Genomic DNA, 20630 nt, shown 5'->3' with positions numbered 1-20630 from the left:
GTGATCAAATGATTGCTCGCAGTTAATCATTGTACATGCCTCATAGATCATAAATAAAAGATTTTAATTAAATATTTTACAAACTTTATTTATTTTAACTTATTTTAAAATGATTAATTTACATATAAATAATGAATACAAAGACTTATTATGACACTTATTACATACTATTATTATTACTAATTTTTAGAAGCATGATTATGTTGATGTGAAGTTGAGCTAGCTGATTTGGAATTGACTTATGACACCCGTCAAGCTGAAGCATACATGATTACATGTTATGAATGGCCAACATGGATATAAAGCCATAGAAGCTAGATGGAGTATGAGCTTTGGTGATGACATTAACAAGTCGGTTGTCTATTGTAATAACTTGAAGATTTTCTGTTGTAATTTTTCTCGTACAAAATGACAATTCATCTCAATGTGCTTGGTGCATTCATGGGATATCGAATTTTTAGCTATGGCAATAGCAGATTTGCTAGCAAAGAATAAGAGAGATGAAGACTGCATTCCAACTTCTAATGCTTCAAGCAAGTAGGTTAACCATTGTATTTCACAAGATGCATTATCGTATACCATTTTAAAGTAGCTAGAAGAGCAGGAGAAATATTGTGAGCATGGATGGAAGGGAAGAAGAAGTGATTTTATTAATGCATTAAATGAGAGACAACAACTACATCTAGAGTAGGGAGATAGGAAGATGGTAATTACACTTAATAACTTTACAACTAATCTAACAACTTTGATAGTTAATTTTTTGTAGGCTTGTGTTGATGTGGAGTTGAGCTAGTTGATATAGAGTTGACTTCTAACAAATATTGTTTAAGTTTATATTATTGATTGATCATAATGATTTGAGCATATTTGGTTTAATATGATTTTTAATTAGGTAAATTAATTTGGTATTAACAAATTTTTAACTTGTGGATCAGTAATTAAAAATAATAATTTCATATGAAAATATGACCTAAAATTTTACAATTAAAAAAATACTAACAATTTAAGAGTATAAATTTAAATCCACTCTTAAAAAGAAACCTCAAAAATGTATTTTTTAAATCAGTCTTCATACCTTACTGTTTTTTGTTTAAAAAACTCATTTTTAAGTGAAAACTTTAGCATGATAGTCATTTCAATAATCTCATCTTTATCTTACTTTTAGAGATTGCCCTTATATATTACTCCGTATATAAAGATTAGAGACATACATAAGAAGACAAGACAATCATAAAAAGAATTGAAGTCTTCTACAAAATGTAATTATATATTTCCTTTTTAATAATGTATTCCATTTTAGGTTCTGGGAAACCTCCCCCACAATCTTGGAATACACGGAAAATGCAGGCCCCACTTATCTTGTTGGCGTTGTCTTAAAAAAATATTAATTTTTTTAAAAAAACACGAAATTGCAACTACTTAATATTTTGGTGTTTAATTTTTTTTAAAAAAGTTTTGTGTGTGTGGCTTTTACGTTAAGGTGTAAAATTCAACTTTATTATTTTTATTATTATATATTATTCCTGAAGGAGAGACGTTTGGTGGAGGTTTTTTCCAACTGTTTTCTTAGCATTTCTGCATACACTTCTCTGCATTTGAAAGGTCAGCAAGAATAAAGCTGAAATTTTTCCAGATAAGTCTTCTTTTTCCCACATTATGTTCTTTATGCTTTGATTGAATTTCACTCCATCAGAACCCAAAAAAAAAAAAAAAAAAAACAGAAAACAAAAAGCAAAAATCTTTGTTCATTAAACGAGTTGTTTGCAGCCGAATCCTTAGGTACTTCTAGTTGATCTCTTCATTTCCTTTGTTACCTCAGTTGGGATTTGTCTAGGGTTGCGTATTTAGCTGCAATAAATCCTTATCTGAAAGAAGGGAAGCCCCTAAAAAAAAAGAAGAAATTATTGGTTTTCTGTTGTGTGATTCTTGTTTTCTGCTGTATATTCAAGATTCAAGAATAGCATTTTGTGTTTAAGGGTGTTAAAAAGATTCAGTCTTTTAGGTTAATTCCTTGTCATTGAAGAATTACTTTGGTTGTCTGGGATTTATTATCAGTACTGGTTTTGATTAGTTTGATGTTTCAGTAGTAACGAATCTGGGGTGGTTTTGTATGTGAAGGATTGGGATTTGGTAAGGTTATCCTCAGAGTGGTTTGGCATTGGATTTAGTTCAAATCTGTTGTACTTATTAGGCAATTTGAGCTTCTGAAAGTTGAATCTTGGGGGGTTTAATATGGGGAAGCAAGGCGAAAAGGTGAGAAAACCAATAGGAGCTAAATCTGGTGGTTCTAATGTGAAGAAAAACAAAGGTAGTGTGAATAGCACAAGGTTGTATGATAAGGACACAGCTGTGTTCATTTCGATGTCCCAGGAATTGAAGTACGAGGGGAATAGGTTGTTTCAGCAAAGGGATTACGAGGGGGCGATGTTCAAGTATGAGAAAGCTATCAAATTGCTCCCAGGAAACCATATAGATGTGTCCCACCTCCGGAGCAATATGGCTGCTTGTTATATGCAGATGGGGTTGAGTGAATATCCTCGGGCAATTCACGAGTGTAATTTGGCTCTCGAGGTTACCCCCAAGTATAGTAAGGCGCTTTTGAAGAGGGCTAGGTGTTATGAGGCTTTGAATAGGCTCGATTTGGCACTGAGAGATGTTAGTAGAGTGTTGCAGATGGAACCGAATAATCTTATGGCTACTGAGATTGCAGACAGGGTGAAGAAGGCTTCATTTGAGCAAAAAGGCGTCGGGCAAAATGAGGTTTCCATAGATTTGATTCCAGTACCTGAGTATGTTGAACCGGTTTTCGTCTCAAGCTCTTCAAAAGCTTCTAAAGAGAAGGCGAGAAAGGTGAAAAACAACAAAATAGATAGTGTTGAGGAGGAGGAGGCCAAGAACAAGAAAGTTGAAAATGGAGTTGTTGAAACCAAATCCGGAGACAAAATTGGACAAAAGAAGGCTAAGAATAAGAACGAGGAAAAGAGAGACGAGTATGGATTTGATGAAATGAATCCCGAAGAAGAGGTGAAAGTAGGTGACGACAAATTAGAAGATGGAGTTCATCTTGAGAAGGCTAAAATCAAGAATGTAGAGAAGGCCAATAACAAAGCAGTCGTGAATGGAGTTCACGAAACAAATGCTAAAGGCGAGAGCGAAGAAAAGAAGTCTGAGGACAAAGAGATGGAGAAGAAAGATGAGTACAGCGACGAGGAGAGAAAAACTGAAGATAAGTTGGTGGTTGAAGAAATGAAAAGTAACAGAAACAGCTTGGAAGAACAGCCCAGAAGAATGGTGAAATTGATATTTGGTGAAGACATAAGATGGGCCCAAATTCCTATTAACTGCACCATTTTGGAACTGAGGGAGATTATACGTGATCGGTTCCCAAGTTCGAAATCCATTCTAATTAAATATAGGGACCAAGAAGGCGACTTAGTGACAATCACAACAAACGAGGAGTTAAGGTGGGCAGAAGCATCTGTTGAGCACAGTTCTGTGAGGCTATATATCGTAGATGTTAATCCAGATCAAGATCCTTTCTTTGAGAAGGATTGGGAACAAAATCACGTTCAAGAATTGCAGAATGGACCACCTTGTATTGATGATTGGATCATTCATTTTGCTCATCTGTTCAAGAATTACGTTGGATTTGAATGCGATACTTATCTGGATCTGCACGAAGCTGGAATGGAGCTCTACTCCGAGGCTATGGAAGAGACAGTCACAAGCGAAGAAGCTCAAGATCTTTTCCTTATAGCTGCAGAAAAGTTCCAGGAAATGGCTGCTCTCGCTTTGTTCAATTGGGGCAATGTTCACATGTCTCGGGCAAGGAAACGAGTTTACATAACCGAGGACAATTCAGGAGAATCTGTTCTCGAACAGGTAAAATGTGCCTACGTTTGGGCACAAAAGGAGTACTCATCTGCAGGAAGAAGATATGAAGAAGCGTTGAAGATCAAACCGAACTTCTATGAAGGCATTCTTGCTCTCGGGCTTCAACAGTTCGAACGGGCAAAACTCTCTTGGTACTATGCAATTAGCACTAATGCCGATATGGAATCATGGCCTTCCACAGAAGTATTTCAACTTTACAACAACGCTGAGGAAAATATGGAAAGAGGTATGCAGATGTGGGAGGAAGAGGCGGGGCAACATCACAACGAACTGTCCAAATCGAGCAAAACGCAAACCCTCTTGCAAGAAATGAAGATGGAGCATTTGTTTAAAGATATTTCTACAGTTGAAGTTGGAGAACAGGCTGCAAACATGAGGTCTCAGATAAATCTTTTGTGGGGTTCCATGCTCTACGAAAGATCCATAATGGAGTTCAAACTCGGGTTGCCTGTCTGGCAAGAATCTTTAGAGGTTGCAGTCGAAAAATTTGAACTGGCTGGAGCTTCCCCAACCGATATTGCTGTTATGGTAAAGAGTCATTGTTCCAACACCACCGCTCCAGAAGGTAAAGATCCATAATATCGCTTAACCTCGCTGACTAATATTGTTTCTAGTACAACTGACAATTTAGTGTTTTTTTCAGGCCTAGGATTCAATATTGACGAGATAGTACAAGCATGGAACGAGATGTACGAGGCAAGAAGATGGCAGAGAGGCGTTTCATCTTTCCGTTTGGAACCATTGCTTAGACGACGAGTTTCCAAACTCTATCATACCCTTGAACTTGCATGAGCTTGTGTCATTGATAATAATGGGTACGAGAGAGTATATGGGTTTATAAGGCCATGGGTTCGACTAACTGATTGACTGGATATAGTCTTTTGGTGTGTTTTGGCCCATAACACCGCTTCTGCAGGTCTTCAATCTGCATCACCCGTTGGCTTACATCTTTTTCCCGTGGCCCTTTGAATTCGTTATGGCGAATATTTTACAGATATCACAAGAAATCATCATTTTATTCATTTCTGGGTGAGATGAGGGTAGCAGAGATACTTTTTGTTTGTTTCTGCATCATCATCATCATCATCTTACCCTATTCATTGCATCCATTTCAGACAGGCAACAGAAGATTGTTCTTACATTCTAATCACATATATGTTTTCATTTTGCATTTTTTTATAGGAAATTTTAGTTGGTTTGTAATGGTTTGTGTGATTTAGCAGATTATAGTTTTATAGGAAGGCAGTCTTATATATATATACTGCATTCTTTTGATGTGCTATTACATAAACATTATGTCCCTTTATTATGTTAACCATGATTTGTTACTTGTCCCAACTTTTATGCACTAAATTTTGTATCATTTGGTCTACACTTCATCTCTTTAATTTAAGATTTATCAATTATAAGTTGGTTTAAACCGACCAGATAGGTTGATTTACCTTCTTGTGATCCTTTACCGATTAAAATTACAAAACGAGATTTACTCAGTACACACCCTTAGGTAGTAGTGGTTGCAGGTTTTACTCGTCCTTTTGTCAAACTCTTATAAATTTACTAAGCCTCTTGAAACTCTTGGGATAAACTCATAAACTCAACACTTCTTGTGTATATAAATATAGAACCATCTGTACATTACAGGGAAATACATACAAACCTTTATTCCTTATTTCACACACCTATCAGTACATACAAACCTTTCTTATAAGACACTCTTTTAACCAACTTGGTGCTGGTATCACACGACTCAAGCTAATATATGCACAGAGGGCGGGCGAGTGTTTTCGCCTTATTGTCTGTTTATATTTACACCATTTGAACATGAAAGTCGGGACGAGAAAACATTTCTTTCATGGAAATGCTTTCAGAGCTCGGGATGAAATTTCATGAGGTTCGGGAGGGCGCTCAGCTGCAGCTTCTTGAGCTCGTCCGCTGTCACGCTGCACGATTCTAAAGAAAGCGAGCGCAGGTTCTTTAACGGCCTCAGATGCTGCAGGCCATCGTTGGTGACACGAGAATTCGAGACATTTAGAGACACCAACCCTGTAAGTCCTGCATTTCTCAATGTGACATTAGAATCGACTAATGCAACAATGTTTGTTCGAGGGAAATAACGACTCGTTTCTATCCATCAACTCAACTAGACTACACCAGCCAGCAAGCATGATAATCTTGAAAACCAATAGCAGAAAGCGTACCTGACAAGTGTTCTAAGGTCTTATCGGTCAGGTCGAGGTTCTGTGACAGGTTTAGAACCGTCAAGGACGAAAGATGTTTCATATTCTTGATGCCATCGTCGGTTAACCCGCCACCACAGATGTCGAGTGACTGGAGATTTTTGAAATCTAATGGAAACATAAAGAATTTATGAAATTCTACACAGGAGGTTTGGGTGTTTAAACCATTTTTTGATTTTTTTTCCCCAAAAGAGAGGGAGCTATAATGGATCCTTCCAACCCCTGACAGGATAACTTTGTTTTCAAAACAATGCAGATCAGTAATTTGAAGAACCAATGTGAATTGAACCCAAACGAGAGTTTCATTCGACACTGAAAACCTATGGAACCATAGGTTCAAAGCAGATAGTAATGCGGTGCAAAAGAACACTTAACATACATTGCAAATATTTAGTCCCAGAATCCGTTATTTGTGCCCCGAAAAGATCCAGGTGAGTTAATCCGGTTAACCCTGCATCAGAAGAAAGTGCTAATTTAGTCATCAACTATAGTGGTTTTTCTCGATTTAGTCAAGGAAGGCCTAACAGGGGACTCAATTACGTAAAACCATTGAAGTCCAGACGCAATCAATTAAGCACAAAAACTTATTTAGGACTAAAGCGATAATAGCTTACCAGAAGGGGGAAATCATAGTAAAAATGTAATAGTTATAGCTTACCGGTAAGTGCAGCAAGCCCGGAGTCGGTAATATGGCGAATGTCCAGATTAAGTGACTTGAGAGACCTTAATCCAGACAAGTTTCTCAAACCATCCTCGGTTACTAAGGTGAACGATAGATTAAGATCCTCCAAATTTGTCAAACCTAAAACATATTGGCAACTCGAACTAACGGTTTAGAACTCCCACCGCATTCATATGTATTAGTAACTTCCATAACCGACACGCCTAACCTGAAAGATGCTGAATCCCATTGCTTTCAATTTTATTATCCGATAGCTCCAAATTCTTCAAGTTAACGAGGCCTGAAAGACACAAGAGAGTGACGGTTGAGGTGCTCAGAATCGAGAATCGAGAATCGATCTTAAGAAGTATGGAAGCTATACCTGCTAAATTAGCGAGCCCGTCATCTCCAATCCTACAAGAATCCAAGTTCAGGCTTTCTAACTTCGTTAATCCTGCAGCGTAGCATAGCCAATATGGATAACCGAACTAAGAATTTGGTGTAAATCGTAAAACAAATGAATACTACATTGTAGAAGAGAGACAACCTTGTAGATGGGTCAAACATTCATCCGTGATTTCGTTATATCCTATGTTTAACACCTCCAAATTGCTCAGTGCTGCAGATAGACAAAAACCGTAAAAAAAAGATGCAGAATTATCTCGCCTGCAGAGCCTCTATGACTATCAACTCACTCGAAAATTTCTCACAGCCCGCATCCTTCAGGGCGGATCTACATAGGTTGAGATATTGAAGTGAAGGAAGATCTGCACAAAATTACGATATAATCAAGAAGCAAAAGAAATAACAACCACCGCCTTACTTAATTCTAAAGTAATCTAAGAAAAGAAAGATTCTTCATTTCTTCTTAATGCAAGCAACATGTTTACTATCATTGCCCTTAATTCAAGTTTAAAGCATAAGAAAACGACAATTAAGAAACCTGAAAGATAATCCAAACATGCAGCAGTGATGTGGCAGCCCTCCATGTTTAACAAAACGAGCTTGCTCAAGCCTGGGAAAAGAGTAAAACTGCATTAATTCAACTGTTGAAGAGTAAATTTTCAAGGACAGCAAAGTTACAGTTTGACTTTACCCGTTCTAGCAATGGCAAAAACTAGCCATATGGGATTTCAAGATTGACGATAAAAGAGGAATTAGTCACCTTTCAAATAGAACACCCCGGCATCAGTTATGTTGACACAGGGAGTCTGCAGTTGCTTCAAATTGACGAGGCCTGAAATTCGAGACATGAAAATCAGACATTGAGAACCGGCAAGATAACAACATCGTATAAATCAGTCATGTTTTTTGGCAATAACACCTGCAAGAGATTTCATGTCGGAATCCACTATGCATTTACAACATCTGATAGTGAGAGATTCAAGTCTGGTTAAACCTGCCAAAGTAGAGTACAGTTTTTATAAAGTGATCCAAGAAAGAGGTTTATAATCAACTTTTCACATTCATCCCTATATCAATAAATAACAAACCTTCAATATGAACAAGTCCTCCGTGGATTCGAGGGCACCTCTCCAGGTCCAACTTAACCAAATTAACTAAGCTCGACAAACACCGCATTCCTTCACCAGTAAGGGCCGTGCTATTTTTAAAACCCAAACACGTCAACTTTTGGAAACCTGACGACCAGATTATATAGTATACACTCACCTTTAGCAGGCACTACATAGGTATTAATCGAAGTATACAAAAGGTAGAACAGAAACTACCGCTGATTTGCTCGAACCCTTTTTCAGTAATTAGATCACAATAATCAAAAGCTAAAGATTGGAGGCTTGAGCAATTCTTGAGGAGAAACAACGAATAATCCGTGACCTCAAAGCTCGAAATATCGAGCGAGAGTAAGGATGAGCCTTGTGAAGAGACGACATCCATCCAACTATCTTCGATTCCTGGATACTCTTTGAGCAACATATCCTGTCAAGACCACTCAGAATAACGAAAAGTTTTCAAATTTTAATACACAAATGAAATCTTTTAAAAAACTTTAGGCAAAAGCAAGGATAGATTTTTGCCTGCAGTGCACAATCTCTGAAAGCTTCAATCGAATTGGCAGAAAGATAGCGAGAATAAACTAGGTCATTGAATATCAGCTGGCTGACATCCCTTGGCAAGATGGAAAACGAACCGAATTTGCTAACATCCTGTTAAAAGCACAGAGCTTAAAGGATATATAGCAAAATAACCATATATATCCATGAACCTAGACCTCATATATCAGACTTAGCAAAACTACACGACCTCTCGGATTTTGTGAATGCACAACTCCATAAGGGATGGACAAGTGCTTCTTCCTCTACAATCCACAACGGGTGGAAAGAAAGCGGATGCCATCCACATCCACTTGGAACTCCGGCTTTTAAAGTATCTCCCCGAGACGCCTCTTCTGTTGGGATTTTCATCAGCATAGTAGTACTCTCTCTTCCAGGAACAAACACCACCCATCAACCCTAATCACTTAATCTCATCAAACCTCAATCTTGCTAGCACCACTATAACCAAACAGACTAATTTAATGCAATTTCTGCTCACTCACTCCCTCCCTCCAAGCTTTCCCCTTAAATACAACAAAACAGAGATAATAACATCAAAATTCTCACACCTTTGTTTGAGAGTAACAAGAATTAGGCAATTTCCCATTTCTTAACATTAAAAAACAAGAACTAAAGGGCAGGGGAAAGGGTAGTTCCACAATCAACTATCAACTGCTATGAGTTACTTACCCAAGAATGTATAAACATCAAACATCCTCATAAGCATCAGTGCATATCACTGTCACTCACACAATTTCGTACATTTAACGTCAATTTCCTTTCTAGTTTTTAGAAAACGAGAAACCCAAACATGTAGATATCATCGGAATCAATTTGACAAAAGAACAATGAAGAAAAGCACATTTACGTACAAAGAGAACAAGAATATTTGTGGGTATAAATAAAAATACTAACTGGAACATACCTTAGCTTCCAGTAAAAGCCACTCGATTTTCAGAAAATAGACCTTTATTTAATTACTTGATCTTTTTTTTTTTTTTTTTCTTTCTTTCTTGTTGTGATTTCAAGAACCGATTTTTATGGTGATCAAAGTGCAGGCTTTTATAGAGAAAGGAAGACAGAAAGAGCTGAAAAACAGGATATGGTGAAATTGATGATAATATATATCATCATGGGGAGAAACAAAAAACACAAAGGTGTACGAGGAGTGAGCTACGAGTGTAGAGCATGTGGGTTTCGGCCACGTGTCCATATCTTGGTCTGGTAGTGTATAATTTGAGTCTGTCATTCAATCTTTATTTGATAGAAATTATCTTTCAGTTGCAGAAGAAGATAAGAGCCTTTGATGATAACCTGTGGCCATATATACGCCCATATCTATATCTATATATATCTATATCTATATATATGTCAGTTCAAGTGCGCTCAGGACTTAATCGTGTAGTTGGTATGGCCACATAATATGTAAAAATGTGCCAATAGTGTTAGAAAATGCACCACAATAAAATGCACCAATGAACCACAAAACGTACCACACATTAAAAAAATGCATCATACCTCCTTACACCTAATAGTGCGTTTCTGAATACTGTTGTATGGTGAGTTTATGCGTACTTAATAGTGCATTTTGTGGTGATGCGTACTTAATGGTATGTTTTGTGGTGCATTGATATATATTTTTTTGTGGTGCATTTACTAACATTATTGGAACATTTTTTTGTAGTGGATTTACTAACATTATTGGAACATTTTTGCATACCAAATGGTGACCGGCCGCATGTTAAGTCCTCACCGCATGAGAATATATATATATGGAAAATTTTTGGCTCAACTAATTGATTTATAAGATCAAATGGCAATCAAATGATTAATAGTGAAGTATAAATTGTTTACTACAATCACCTTTCAAGTGTTAGTCATGTATTAGATAAATATTCTTCCAATGTTAAGTCCTCACCATTAAATGTTACGTTGATATGATGCTAAAGATAGAGACTTCTTTAAAACTTTGGGTGAGCGGCAATACTGCTTAGTCTGCTTTATCATTTTTTTTTTTTTTTTTTGTAAGGTATATATTCTGCTTCTTTAATTTTCCTTTTCTGAAGGCTAAACTTTGGACTCCTTTTTTGTTACCTATTAAAATATTATTTTCAGATAAAATTGTATATCTAAATAATATATATTATCTACTAAATAAAATATAATAAAAATCAATATTAGTAACGTTGTAACAGGGATAAAAATTATATTAGTGTAATCAGGGACGGAGCCAGAAATTCAGTTGAGGGGCGAAGAAGTAGTGATGGATTCAGAAATTTTTTTCAATAAAGGTGAAACATTAAAACAAAAGAGATAATTAAAAAAAAAATAAATTACCTAAAGAATATAGTTGTAAGTATTATTGGATATGAGCAAAAAATAAAACACATCGAAACTTTATAAAAATATTCATAACAAAATATGAAACATAATTAATTTGATAAAATAATTTGAATAGAAAAATATTATATATATATATATATGTGTGTGTGTGTGTGTGTGTGTGTGTGCGCCAAGATTCAAACTCTTGACCTTTATTTCTAACTTATTTGCCAACTAATCTAACTTATTTCTTATTAACATTTAATATTTTTTTATACTAATATTAAAACCTATACTATATATACATATATACATACAAAGATTATATATAGGGTGGGGGTATAGGGTGGGGGTGGGGAGAGGGGGTCAGTTGCCCCCCCCCCCCCCTCTCCCTCCCCCTTTGGCTCCGTCTCTGAGTGTAATAATGTGTGAATTGATAAGGCACTCAATCGAGATAAGGTATCGATCCGATCTTTGTTGTTTAAGAATAAAATTTAAAAGAAAAAATCAATCAAAGCACATTGGAGACATAAGGCAGGCATCACTCGGAGCGTAGTGGCTGGCTTAAGGCATCTATCTCTGTGAGGTGGCTAACCTTATTTGGAGCATGGGAAGGAGATATGACCTTTGCAGTCAAAGTGAATGTGCAAGCGTCCTGGGCTGCGCGCGGGGTGACAATGCCTCCTAGAATAACTACTTGGCATATGATAGGGTTGGGAGCCGACTAGTCGCCCCTCGGAAGCGAGGCGGTTGGGCTGATTCTTACTAGTTTTCTTTGAATCCTTGCAAGTTATGGCATATGAAGCAAGATGTTGACCTTTTACTATTTTTATTATTTTTACTAGGAGTCTTCAACTAACTTAGGATAGACAAACTAATTGTTCCGAACCATACCCACTTAATGAGGCGTATCTGGTACGTTGTATATTTTTGAATTATTCTTTGTACAATAATATGACATTTTCAAAGTTACCATCTTTAATTTTTTACATTTTCATTTATTTACAAACTTTATTAACGGAATATTCCGTTAATTATTTATTATTCTTAACTTACTCATTGCTTTTATATTAATTATTAATATTTAAAAATTATACTAAGTATGGCAATCGTTATATCCTACACCACGGCGCACATAGCACTGTGCGCCGCGCGCCTCCCAAAACGACGTCGTTTTGGGGTAGTGTTGGGAGGCGCGGTAGGAAGTTGTTGAGATTATGTGTATTTGTTCACAACGTTATGTGTATTTGTTCACAACGTTATGTGTATTGGTTCATACAGTTATGTGTATTTTTTATACAATTATGTACATTCTTTTTATACAATTATGTACATCCGAATCAGAAAATTTGTGTGTATTATGTTAAGAGTTGATGTGTATTATGTTAAAAGTTTATGTTTATTATGTATTATGTTAGATTATGTGTATTATCTTTTAAAAAGAGTATGTATATTTTGTTATATAATTATGTACATTCATGTATAACATTATGTGTATTCTAGTATAACATTATGTACATTCTTGAACATCGGGGTTTTTTTTTTTTTTTTTAAGAAAAAACTACTGCCATTCACTGGGGCGGGAAATTTCAAAAAAAATAATAATTAAAACGACGTCATTTTGCATCTGGGCGCATAGTGCAACGCGCGCCGTGGTGTAGGATATAAATTGCCTAAGTATGGGAGGTCATGGGCCCAAACCTCAGTGGAGACGGTATTGATTCCTTGGGCTTCAGTAGGTTGAGAAAGTATATTTGAACAGATACTACATGGTCAATAGTATTCGAAAAATACTAAGTATTTACTTATTTTAATTTTTGTGTTGTGCTTTAATTTAATCGCGCAATGCACGCATTATAAGTGTGAATGAAGGGGTTTTTTTTTTTTTTTTTTTTTTTTTTTTGGTCTAGGGTTTTCACCATCGAACACAATAACGGAGTGAATGAATGTTGGTAACCTTCATTTATGTCTGTTTTTTTTCTTCAATATATTGTAGTATACAAGTTATATTATACAATTTATTGGACAAAAATAACTCATACTATTATAACTTCCATTATTTTTTCTCATTATTATTAACATGCACATGCATCCACCATATATTTTCTTATATTCTCAAATGATGATAATATATGAAGACATTATATGTGCCATTTACTATATAGTATAGAACAAGAACTACCTTTTAAAGGATCATAAGTATTCAAAAAAAAAATGTGTATTATACATTTATACACCAACATCCAAATATAGACAATATTATACTAAAAAAAAAAGAGGAAAAAAAAAACAAAAAATACTGATCAATTTCAATGGACAAACACTCGATCGATGATGAAGAAATCGCGACTCCAATTCACAACAGTGATGATCCAAGAAAATAGGAAACAAATCGCCACATTTGCAACAATTACAAAAAAAAAAAAAAAAAAAATCACACACAACAACAACAACAACAACAACAACAACCAGTTAAAAAAAAAATCAATCCATGTCATCTTAAGAAATCGAATCTAGACCATCCAAAAAAAAAAAAAAAAAATGAACGCACAAGATTAGTCTTTATGTTCTCACATGGAGAGTGGTTCTCATTTGAACGCAACTTTGTGTGTGTCTGTGTCTGTGTGTGTGTTGGTCCCGATTAGGCTAGGTAAAAGTCTAGAGGAAGGGAGGAGGTAGCTAGGGAGTGGGGTTAATAGACTTTTAGGGGGTGTTTGGCAATCAGTTGTTAGTTGATAGCTTATAGTTGATTGATTTACGGAGTATGAACCACTCAGAGTTATCCATGTGGAAAGATCTAACAGATCTAAAGCAATTAGAGGAAAAAATGTAGTGGCATGTTTATAAATAACTCAAATTTTAAAGTGAATCTAATTCCTGGTATTTTTGTAAATAGTTCAAACTTTAGAGTGCAATTCAATTCAATTACAACCTATAAGTAAAGCTACAAAGTGTATTTAGAGCAACCACAATAGTGACATTTGGGGTGATTTTTGAGGTTGTAATGCAAGAACTTGATTTTTTGTCTCTAAAGTGGGACCCACCAAAAAAAAAAAAAAAACTTGCCCCGTGAAAAGCACAGAATGCGCCCATTATTGCAAGCAGCCGCTAGGTGAGTTAATCTGCAACTATTCTTCTCCCTTTTTTTATTTTTTATTTTCCTTCCATCTTCTCTATCTTAGTCACACATGCAAAAATTCCTCAAAATCTATACCTATTGAGGATACTCTTATTCACTACACGTGTATATATATATATATATATATATATATATATATATATATATATATATATATATATATATGCAAGATGCACTACTCTATAGTACTATTAGTTACACTTTAAAGTTTTAGTTATTTACAAAATAATGATTCTGAGTGGTTCTTAATTTTCTCAATAATATTTTTATTTGATTCAAATCCTATATATATATACATCTTTTTCTTATTTGTCCAATTAGTTATGATGCATTGCATCTTTTATATATATATATATATATATATATATATATATATATATATATATATATATATATATATATATCTAAAAACATAATAAGTGTCAATACAAGTTATGTCCTTGATTTTTGTCCCTTTTTTATATGCTAATAAATATATACATTTTGCTTTAATTATTGTACATTCATTTGCATTGGACAAAATCACCCTTACACCGTTATAACACCGTTCGTTTTTAATATATCTACCAATCTTACCATACACCTACATCTATCATATCTTTTTCATATTTTTAATTATCATTTTATTAAAATTATCATATAACAATTAATTTAATTATAAATTATATTTTAATTAAATATTTATATGAATGCTAAATTATATATGTGTATCATATATATATATATATATATATATATATATATATATATATATATATATATACTAGTTTTTTTACGCGCTTTGCGCGAATTAGATAATGCCCAATGATTATTTTTAAATAAGTATTTCAAAGTCTATCAACGCAATATTATATCGGAGATGTTCATGCATATGTAAATAAATATTGAATTTGTTTATTTAAATCGGTAATTCAAAATATATAAATGCAAGATAATATTTATTGAATTTTCTAATCGACATTTGGTAGTGGTAGTTTTCCCATACATGTTTATGCATTGTGAGATGTGTGTCGTAGGTTATCATGTAAAATTATTGAACAAAATATTAATATTTATTATATTTGTATAAAATACTTGGTAAATAAATATATATAATGTATTTTGTATTATAACTTTGATATTTAATTACAAGATAATGTAAAAAGAAAACAATGGACAATGCAGTGAATATAATAAATTAATAAATTTGAAGGTAATGAATTTTTGAATTGTAGAAAATAAAGATAATATAACTAATGAAATTATATCTATTTTTAATTTTTTTATAATGAATAATTTTTTTTTTTTAAATAAAGGCATTATAGACATCTAATTCTAAATTAATTAAATGCATATGTATTATTTTTTGTTGTAGCTAATACTTTATTTAGTTTAATAAGAATAATAAAGTGGCGTACATACTTTTCATCAACAATAACGCAATCATTGCTTTTTTTTTTTTTAATTTACATTCGTTGTTGAGACAAATTGTTTTGAGAGTATGGCAATGACAATTGTTACAATTCCTGTCAATATAGGATATAATAAATAATTCAAAATATATAGTTACAATAGATATTGTTGTTATAATAATATAGTAAAAATTAACTTACAAATTTCTTTAGAAATTTCATACATTGATAAAATTCTGATGTCTAAACTTGTTCAATTAGAGCCAGCGGGATGTCAGCATTGTCATTCGTTAGAAAATGATCTTACCGTTTTAGAGTCCAGGTGTAACTGTATTTATGATCAACAATTTTGTAGTTAGGTCGTGCAGGCCTGACAATGATGTAAGAACAATTTTGTCCGATAAAAAAATAATAGTATAATATTTGTAAAGTAATGTACAATAATTGTACCATTATAAAATACATACAAAAAAAATATTAATACCATAACGACCTAAAGCATACCAATAATGCAAAAGTATAATTGAAATATTAAGTTTTTTTCTGATCTAAATAATCAAAAGAAGATTAATTAAACCAAAAAAAAAACAAAAAAACAAAAAACTTAACCTAAATATGTTTTTTTTTAAATGCATAAAAATCAAATGATTTTTAAAGTTATTGATTTATAATCTTTGATGCTTAACTTTGAGTGTTATATATTTAGTCAGACTAATTATTTGAACAAAGTTTATGTTAAATTTTATATTATATATATTTTGAATAAAACATATTCGTAGTATATGTTTAACAATTATGCCAACTCTAATTGTGATGTCGTTCGAAACTAAGACTTTTCTTATAGAAATTAATGTGTAAGTTAAAATAATAAATAGTTAACGGAATATTCCGTTACTAAAGTTGATGCTAACGGAATTTAGGTTAGTTAAGGGAAGAAAATAATATAATAGAGGGTAAATAAGGAAAATCAATAAAAAAATATTAAAATAAAAATAATATTAACCATTCATTTTAAGAAACAATAGTATAATATGAACCATTCATTTTAAGAAACAATAGGACCGACATTTTTTTTGTTCCAGTTAAGGGCCTAACATTATTGGCTCTTATTAAAATTGTAGATATATATATATATAAAATATGTATGTATATTATTTGTGTATCCATATCAATGTATTATATATGTGAGTATTAGCTTAGTATTATTTGTAAATTATTATTATTTTATAAAAATATATTTTTTTTTTTTGTTTTAATGACTATATTATTCAAATATATGATAATTCAAAATTATCATCACTTTAAGAAATTGCAAAATATAATTTTAACTAATTTTTTAAATTTTGTTACTTACAAATATTTTAATATTGGACATAAGTTTCGCGCATCGCGCGTACAAAATGCTAGTATATATATATATTATATATATATATATATATATATATATATATATATATATATATATATATATATATATATATATATATATATATATTTATTTATTTATTTATTTATTTATATTTATATATATAGAATCGCACTCAGGTGCGAATGCTTCGCCCAGGAGTGAACTAGGAATGAATTCTGTCTGTCCACGTGTCCAGATCTAATGGATGAGAAACACTGATTTTTAAAAAAAGCGCGGTGGTATTTTCGTAAATAATTAAAAATCGAAGTGCAAGTAAAATATATTACAAGTGCATGTAAAATGTATTATAGGTGCAACTAAAAATTTACACTGAGCATCAATACTAAGTGCACCTATAGTTATAAGTAGTTGCACCTATAGTTCTAAGTAGTTGCACACATAGTTATAAGTAGTTGCACCTAGGTGCATGAATGTTTGCGGTGGTTTTCAGGGTATTACTACCCGTTGAACTCAGATCAATGAATGTTAACAAGGCAAAATTACATGCACTTATAAGTGAAAGTAGGTGCACCTATAGTTATATGTAGTTGCACCTATAGTTATAAATAGTTGCACCTATAGTTATAAATAGTTGCACCTATACTTATAAGCACACCCAGGTGCATGAATGTTTGCGGGAAGTGAATGCTAGCAAGGCAAAATTACATGCACTTATAGGTGAAAGTAGGTGCACTTGTAAGTGATTTTACTTGCACTTCGATGTTCAATTATTTACGAAAATGCCACCGCATTTTTTTAAAGCTATTATATCTGGACACGTGTCGCGCGCTGATTCGTTCGCATATTCCTTCCTGGGCACTTATTCGCACCTGAGTGCATCCCTCTATATATATATATATATATATATATATATATATATATATATATATATATATATATATATATATATATATATATATAATATTCAAATACAAATAGGTCTTAAAATACAAACATGTGGATTCATTAGGATCGTTGGATTTTGGGATTGAATGTTCAGGATTTATTTAATTATTTATGGTGGGTTTTAATAAAACAGTGTCCTATTTTACGTTAAGGGGGGTATTTTGGGGTTTGAGTTTTTTTTTTTAATCGCTTCAAATCCTAGAGATATTCAATCACCATCCATTTACACTTCTTTCACGGACTCTCTCTCTTTCTCTCTCTGTCGTGACCTTGCGTCAACCTAGGATTTTCTCGCCGTCGATTCGTTTCTTCATCAACAGCCCGGACGATGGTTGCAGGGGGGAGACCGCGGGTTAGCCAAGCGTGGGGAGCCACCATCTCGGGTTGTAGGACTAGGTATGTTTTGCCCCCTTTTTTCCTTTGCGAATTTGGTCTCGTTTTTTGGCTTCGGGTTTTGTGGGTTGTTTGTCGGCGTTGGTTGATAGAGGGTCATGTGTGTTTTCATCATCAGTTGAGTTGTGTGTGAGTGGGTGGGGGGGGGGGGGGGGCGGGGGGCGTACGGTGCTTCACGGCGGTTTGGGGCGACGAAATTATAGTAGGGTTTTATTGTTATTATTATTATTATTATTATTATTATTATTATTATTATTATTATTATTATTATTATTATTATTATTATTGTTATTATCATTATTATTATTATTTTGCTTGTACTGATGGGATCAATTTTTTTTTCTAAATATAAGTTTATATAATTTTATTCCTATTTTTTCTATTTTCATTCCGTAAATTAGATGTAATGTTAATGTTTTACAGTAGCTTTGTGTATGCGTGTGAATATATGGATGCATTTGTTAGAATTTTTGTGTGCACGGTTTTTTTAAGTGTCATTTGTTATTTGAATTAAAGAATTGGTTAGTTGCAAGGTTGTCTTATAAAGTAATGAGTTTGCTGTGGGCATGCTTGTGAGTAAATGGATGCATTTGCTGGGATTTATGTGTGCAATGTTTTATTAAGTGGCATTTGTAATTTGAATTAAAGAATTGGATAGTTGCAAGGTTGTGTTATAAAGTAATGAGTTTGATGTGGGCATGCTAGGGAATAAATGGATGCATTTGCTGGGATTTATGTGTGGACAGTTTTATTCAGTGACATTTGTTAGTTCAATTATAGAAAAGGTTAGTTGCCAGGTTGTGTTATAAAGGAATGGATTTGCTGTGTGCATTTTATTCCTATTTTTATTGTTGTGTATAAATCGATACATTTGCTGGGATTTATGTGTGCACAGTTTTATTAAGTGGCATTTGAAGCTTGAATCCAAGAATTTGTTAGTTTCAAGGTTGTGGTATAAAGTAATGAGTTTTCTATGTGCATGTTTGTGAATAAATGGGTGCATGGTGATGTTATCACATCTTTGCTTGTTTTTATAGTTATTTTGAATCATCTTAGTATTTTAGTTCTTTAATTTTGCTTATTTAATACATATTTTCCTTGCTATTATCATTTAATTATGGTTCACACTTGTTTTGAATGTTTTACGGTGTTTGTTAGTGTTTTTGAACCATTGTAGGTCAATTCTATGAGCAAGGGAAGTTCAAGGATGAGTTTGGAGCAATTTTGGACGAGTTCGGGGCCCAGAGGATTTGACGCGTCGAGCCAAAGGCTCGACGCGTCGAAAATTTCCAGTAGCATCAGAAAATCGAGACCTGCTGGTCTCGACGCGTCGAGACTTGGTTCGACGCGTCGAGCGAAACGCGAAGTCGCAACCTAATTACAAAAGGGCGTTGGCTTCAGCATCTTCAACTTCCAATTTCTTTATTTAAATATAGGAATTATAATTTGAGTCCAATTTTGTACAAGATTCCTACTTCATCTCAACTTTGTACCCACTATAAAATCCCTCATTCCTCAACCCTAAGAAGACACCGAGAGATTTTTAGAGTTCTTTGTAGACAAGAAAGAGAGAAATCAAGAGGCTCAAGTTGTCTTTGGAAGCAAGGAGGAAGCCAAGGAGATTTGGGAGAATCGCTTGGTTAATTCTTGTACTCTTTTGATGATTTGTAATCCTTTATTCATATTTGCTATGTATAATTTAGTCATGCTCGACTAAATTCTTTAAGGATTTTTGGGTGAATTTGTTTATAAACCTATGTGCCTAGTTCGTTAATTTCTTAATATATTTATGTTTGGTTTTATGATTTGTGTTGCAATCTTGTTTTAATCTGTTGTTGTTGGTAGTTAATGGCCTAAATTACTAGCTTCACAGTCATGTTTGTGTCACCAATGGGAGTTGGGGCATAAATTAGGGCACACACGATTGCACCTAATGGTTGGTCCTTGGGAAATGGGAACTTATTAGGGGAAGTTTATTCTAGATTATTGCTCATCGGGAGATGGTAGTAATTAGGAATAATTGAATGCTGATCTTTGATCTTATTGGGTGTTTAAGCCATGGGAGTGGAAATTCACTAGGAATAGAGATTACGGGAGTAATTCGATTCCACTTTGCATTCCCATACAAATCTTAATTCCAAACCAAATATTACAAACGTTAATTGGCACTAGGTGATTAAACATTGTGATCCCAAGAATCCTATTTTGCTCTATTGTCTACAAAA

General features: G+C 33.6%; 2 protein-coding genes across 5 annotated transcripts; one reads left to right on the top strand and one right to left on the bottom strand.

Moving 5' to 3' along the window:
• Positions 1-1555: 1555 nt before the first annotated feature.
• LOC109178756 (HSP-interacting protein-like) lies at positions 1556-20018 on the top strand. 3 transcript variants are annotated; one of them, XM_019328302.1, is made up of 4 exons: positions 1556-4459; positions 4538-4709; positions 11974-11979; positions 13831-13842. In XM_019328302.1, the coding sequence occupies exons 1-2, from the start codon at positions 2233-2235 to the stop codon at positions 4684-4686; spliced, it is 2376 nt and encodes a 791-aa protein (XP_019183847.1). In that variant the 5' UTR covers positions 1556-2232; the 3' UTR covers positions 4687-4709; positions 11974-11979; positions 13831-13842. The 3 variants fall into 3 exon arrangements, with proteins under 3 accessions (XP_019183847.1, XP_019183848.1, XP_019183846.1); XM_019328303.1 differs by lacking the exons at positions 11974-11979; positions 13831-13842 and adding an exon at positions 20008-20018; XM_019328301.1 differs by lacking the exons at positions 11974-11979; positions 13831-13842 and having other exon boundaries at positions 4538-5174.
• On the bottom strand, positions 5484-9746 carry LOC109178758 (toll-like receptor 13). Of its 2 annotated transcripts, XM_019328306.1 has the most exons (16): positions 9537-9746; positions 9055-9286; positions 8829-8957; positions 8523-8730; positions 8286-8432; positions 8117-8191; positions 7958-8029; positions 7736-7807; positions 7488-7559; positions 7340-7411; positions 7175-7246; positions 7022-7093; positions 6790-6933; positions 6511-6582; positions 6093-6239; positions 5484-5946 (listed from the first exon to the last, which is right to left on the bottom strand). In XM_019328306.1, the coding sequence occupies exons 2-16, from the start codon at positions 9256-9258 to the stop codon at positions 5759-5761; spliced, it is 1746 nt and encodes a 581-aa protein (XP_019183851.1). In that variant the 5' UTR covers positions 9259-9286; positions 9537-9746; the 3' UTR covers positions 5484-5758. The 2 variants fall into 2 exon arrangements, with proteins under 2 accessions (XP_019183851.1, XP_019183850.1); XM_019328305.1 differs by lacking the exon at positions 9537-9746 and having other exon boundaries at positions 9055-9354.
• Positions 20019-20630: the final 612 nt, after the last annotated feature.

This window comes from Ipomoea nil, unplaced genomic scaffold (genome assembly GCF_001879475.1).
Source record: "Ipomoea nil cultivar Tokyo-kokei standard unplaced genomic scaffold, Asagao_1.1 scaffold0869, whole genome shotgun sequence".
Lineage (NCBI taxonomy): Eukaryota > Viridiplantae > Streptophyta > Magnoliopsida > Solanales > Convolvulaceae > Ipomoea > Ipomoea nil.
This window is presented reverse-complemented; position numbering and strand designations above follow the sequence as displayed.

Coding starts and splice junctions, on each gene's coding strand:
- LOC109178756 (XM_019328303.1), top strand. CDS start 2,233: ATGGGGAAGCAAGGCGAAAAGGTGAGAAAACCAATAGGAGCTAAATCT. Junction 4,460..4,537: donor CAACACCACCGCTCCAGAAG/GTAAAGATCCAT, acceptor TGTTTTTTTCAG/GCCTAGGATTCAATATTGAC.
- LOC109178758 (XM_019328306.1), bottom strand. CDS start 9,258: ATGGGTGGTGTTTGTTCCTGGAAGAGAGAGTACTACTATGCTGATGAA. Junction 7,560..7,735: donor ATGTTTGGATTATCTTTCAG/GTTTCTTAATTG, acceptor AATTTTGTGCAG/ATCTTCCTTCACTTCAATAT. Junction 5,947..6,092: donor GACCTTAGAACACTTGTCAG/GTACGCTTTCTG, acceptor TGAGAAATGCAG/GACTTACAGGGTTGGTGTCT.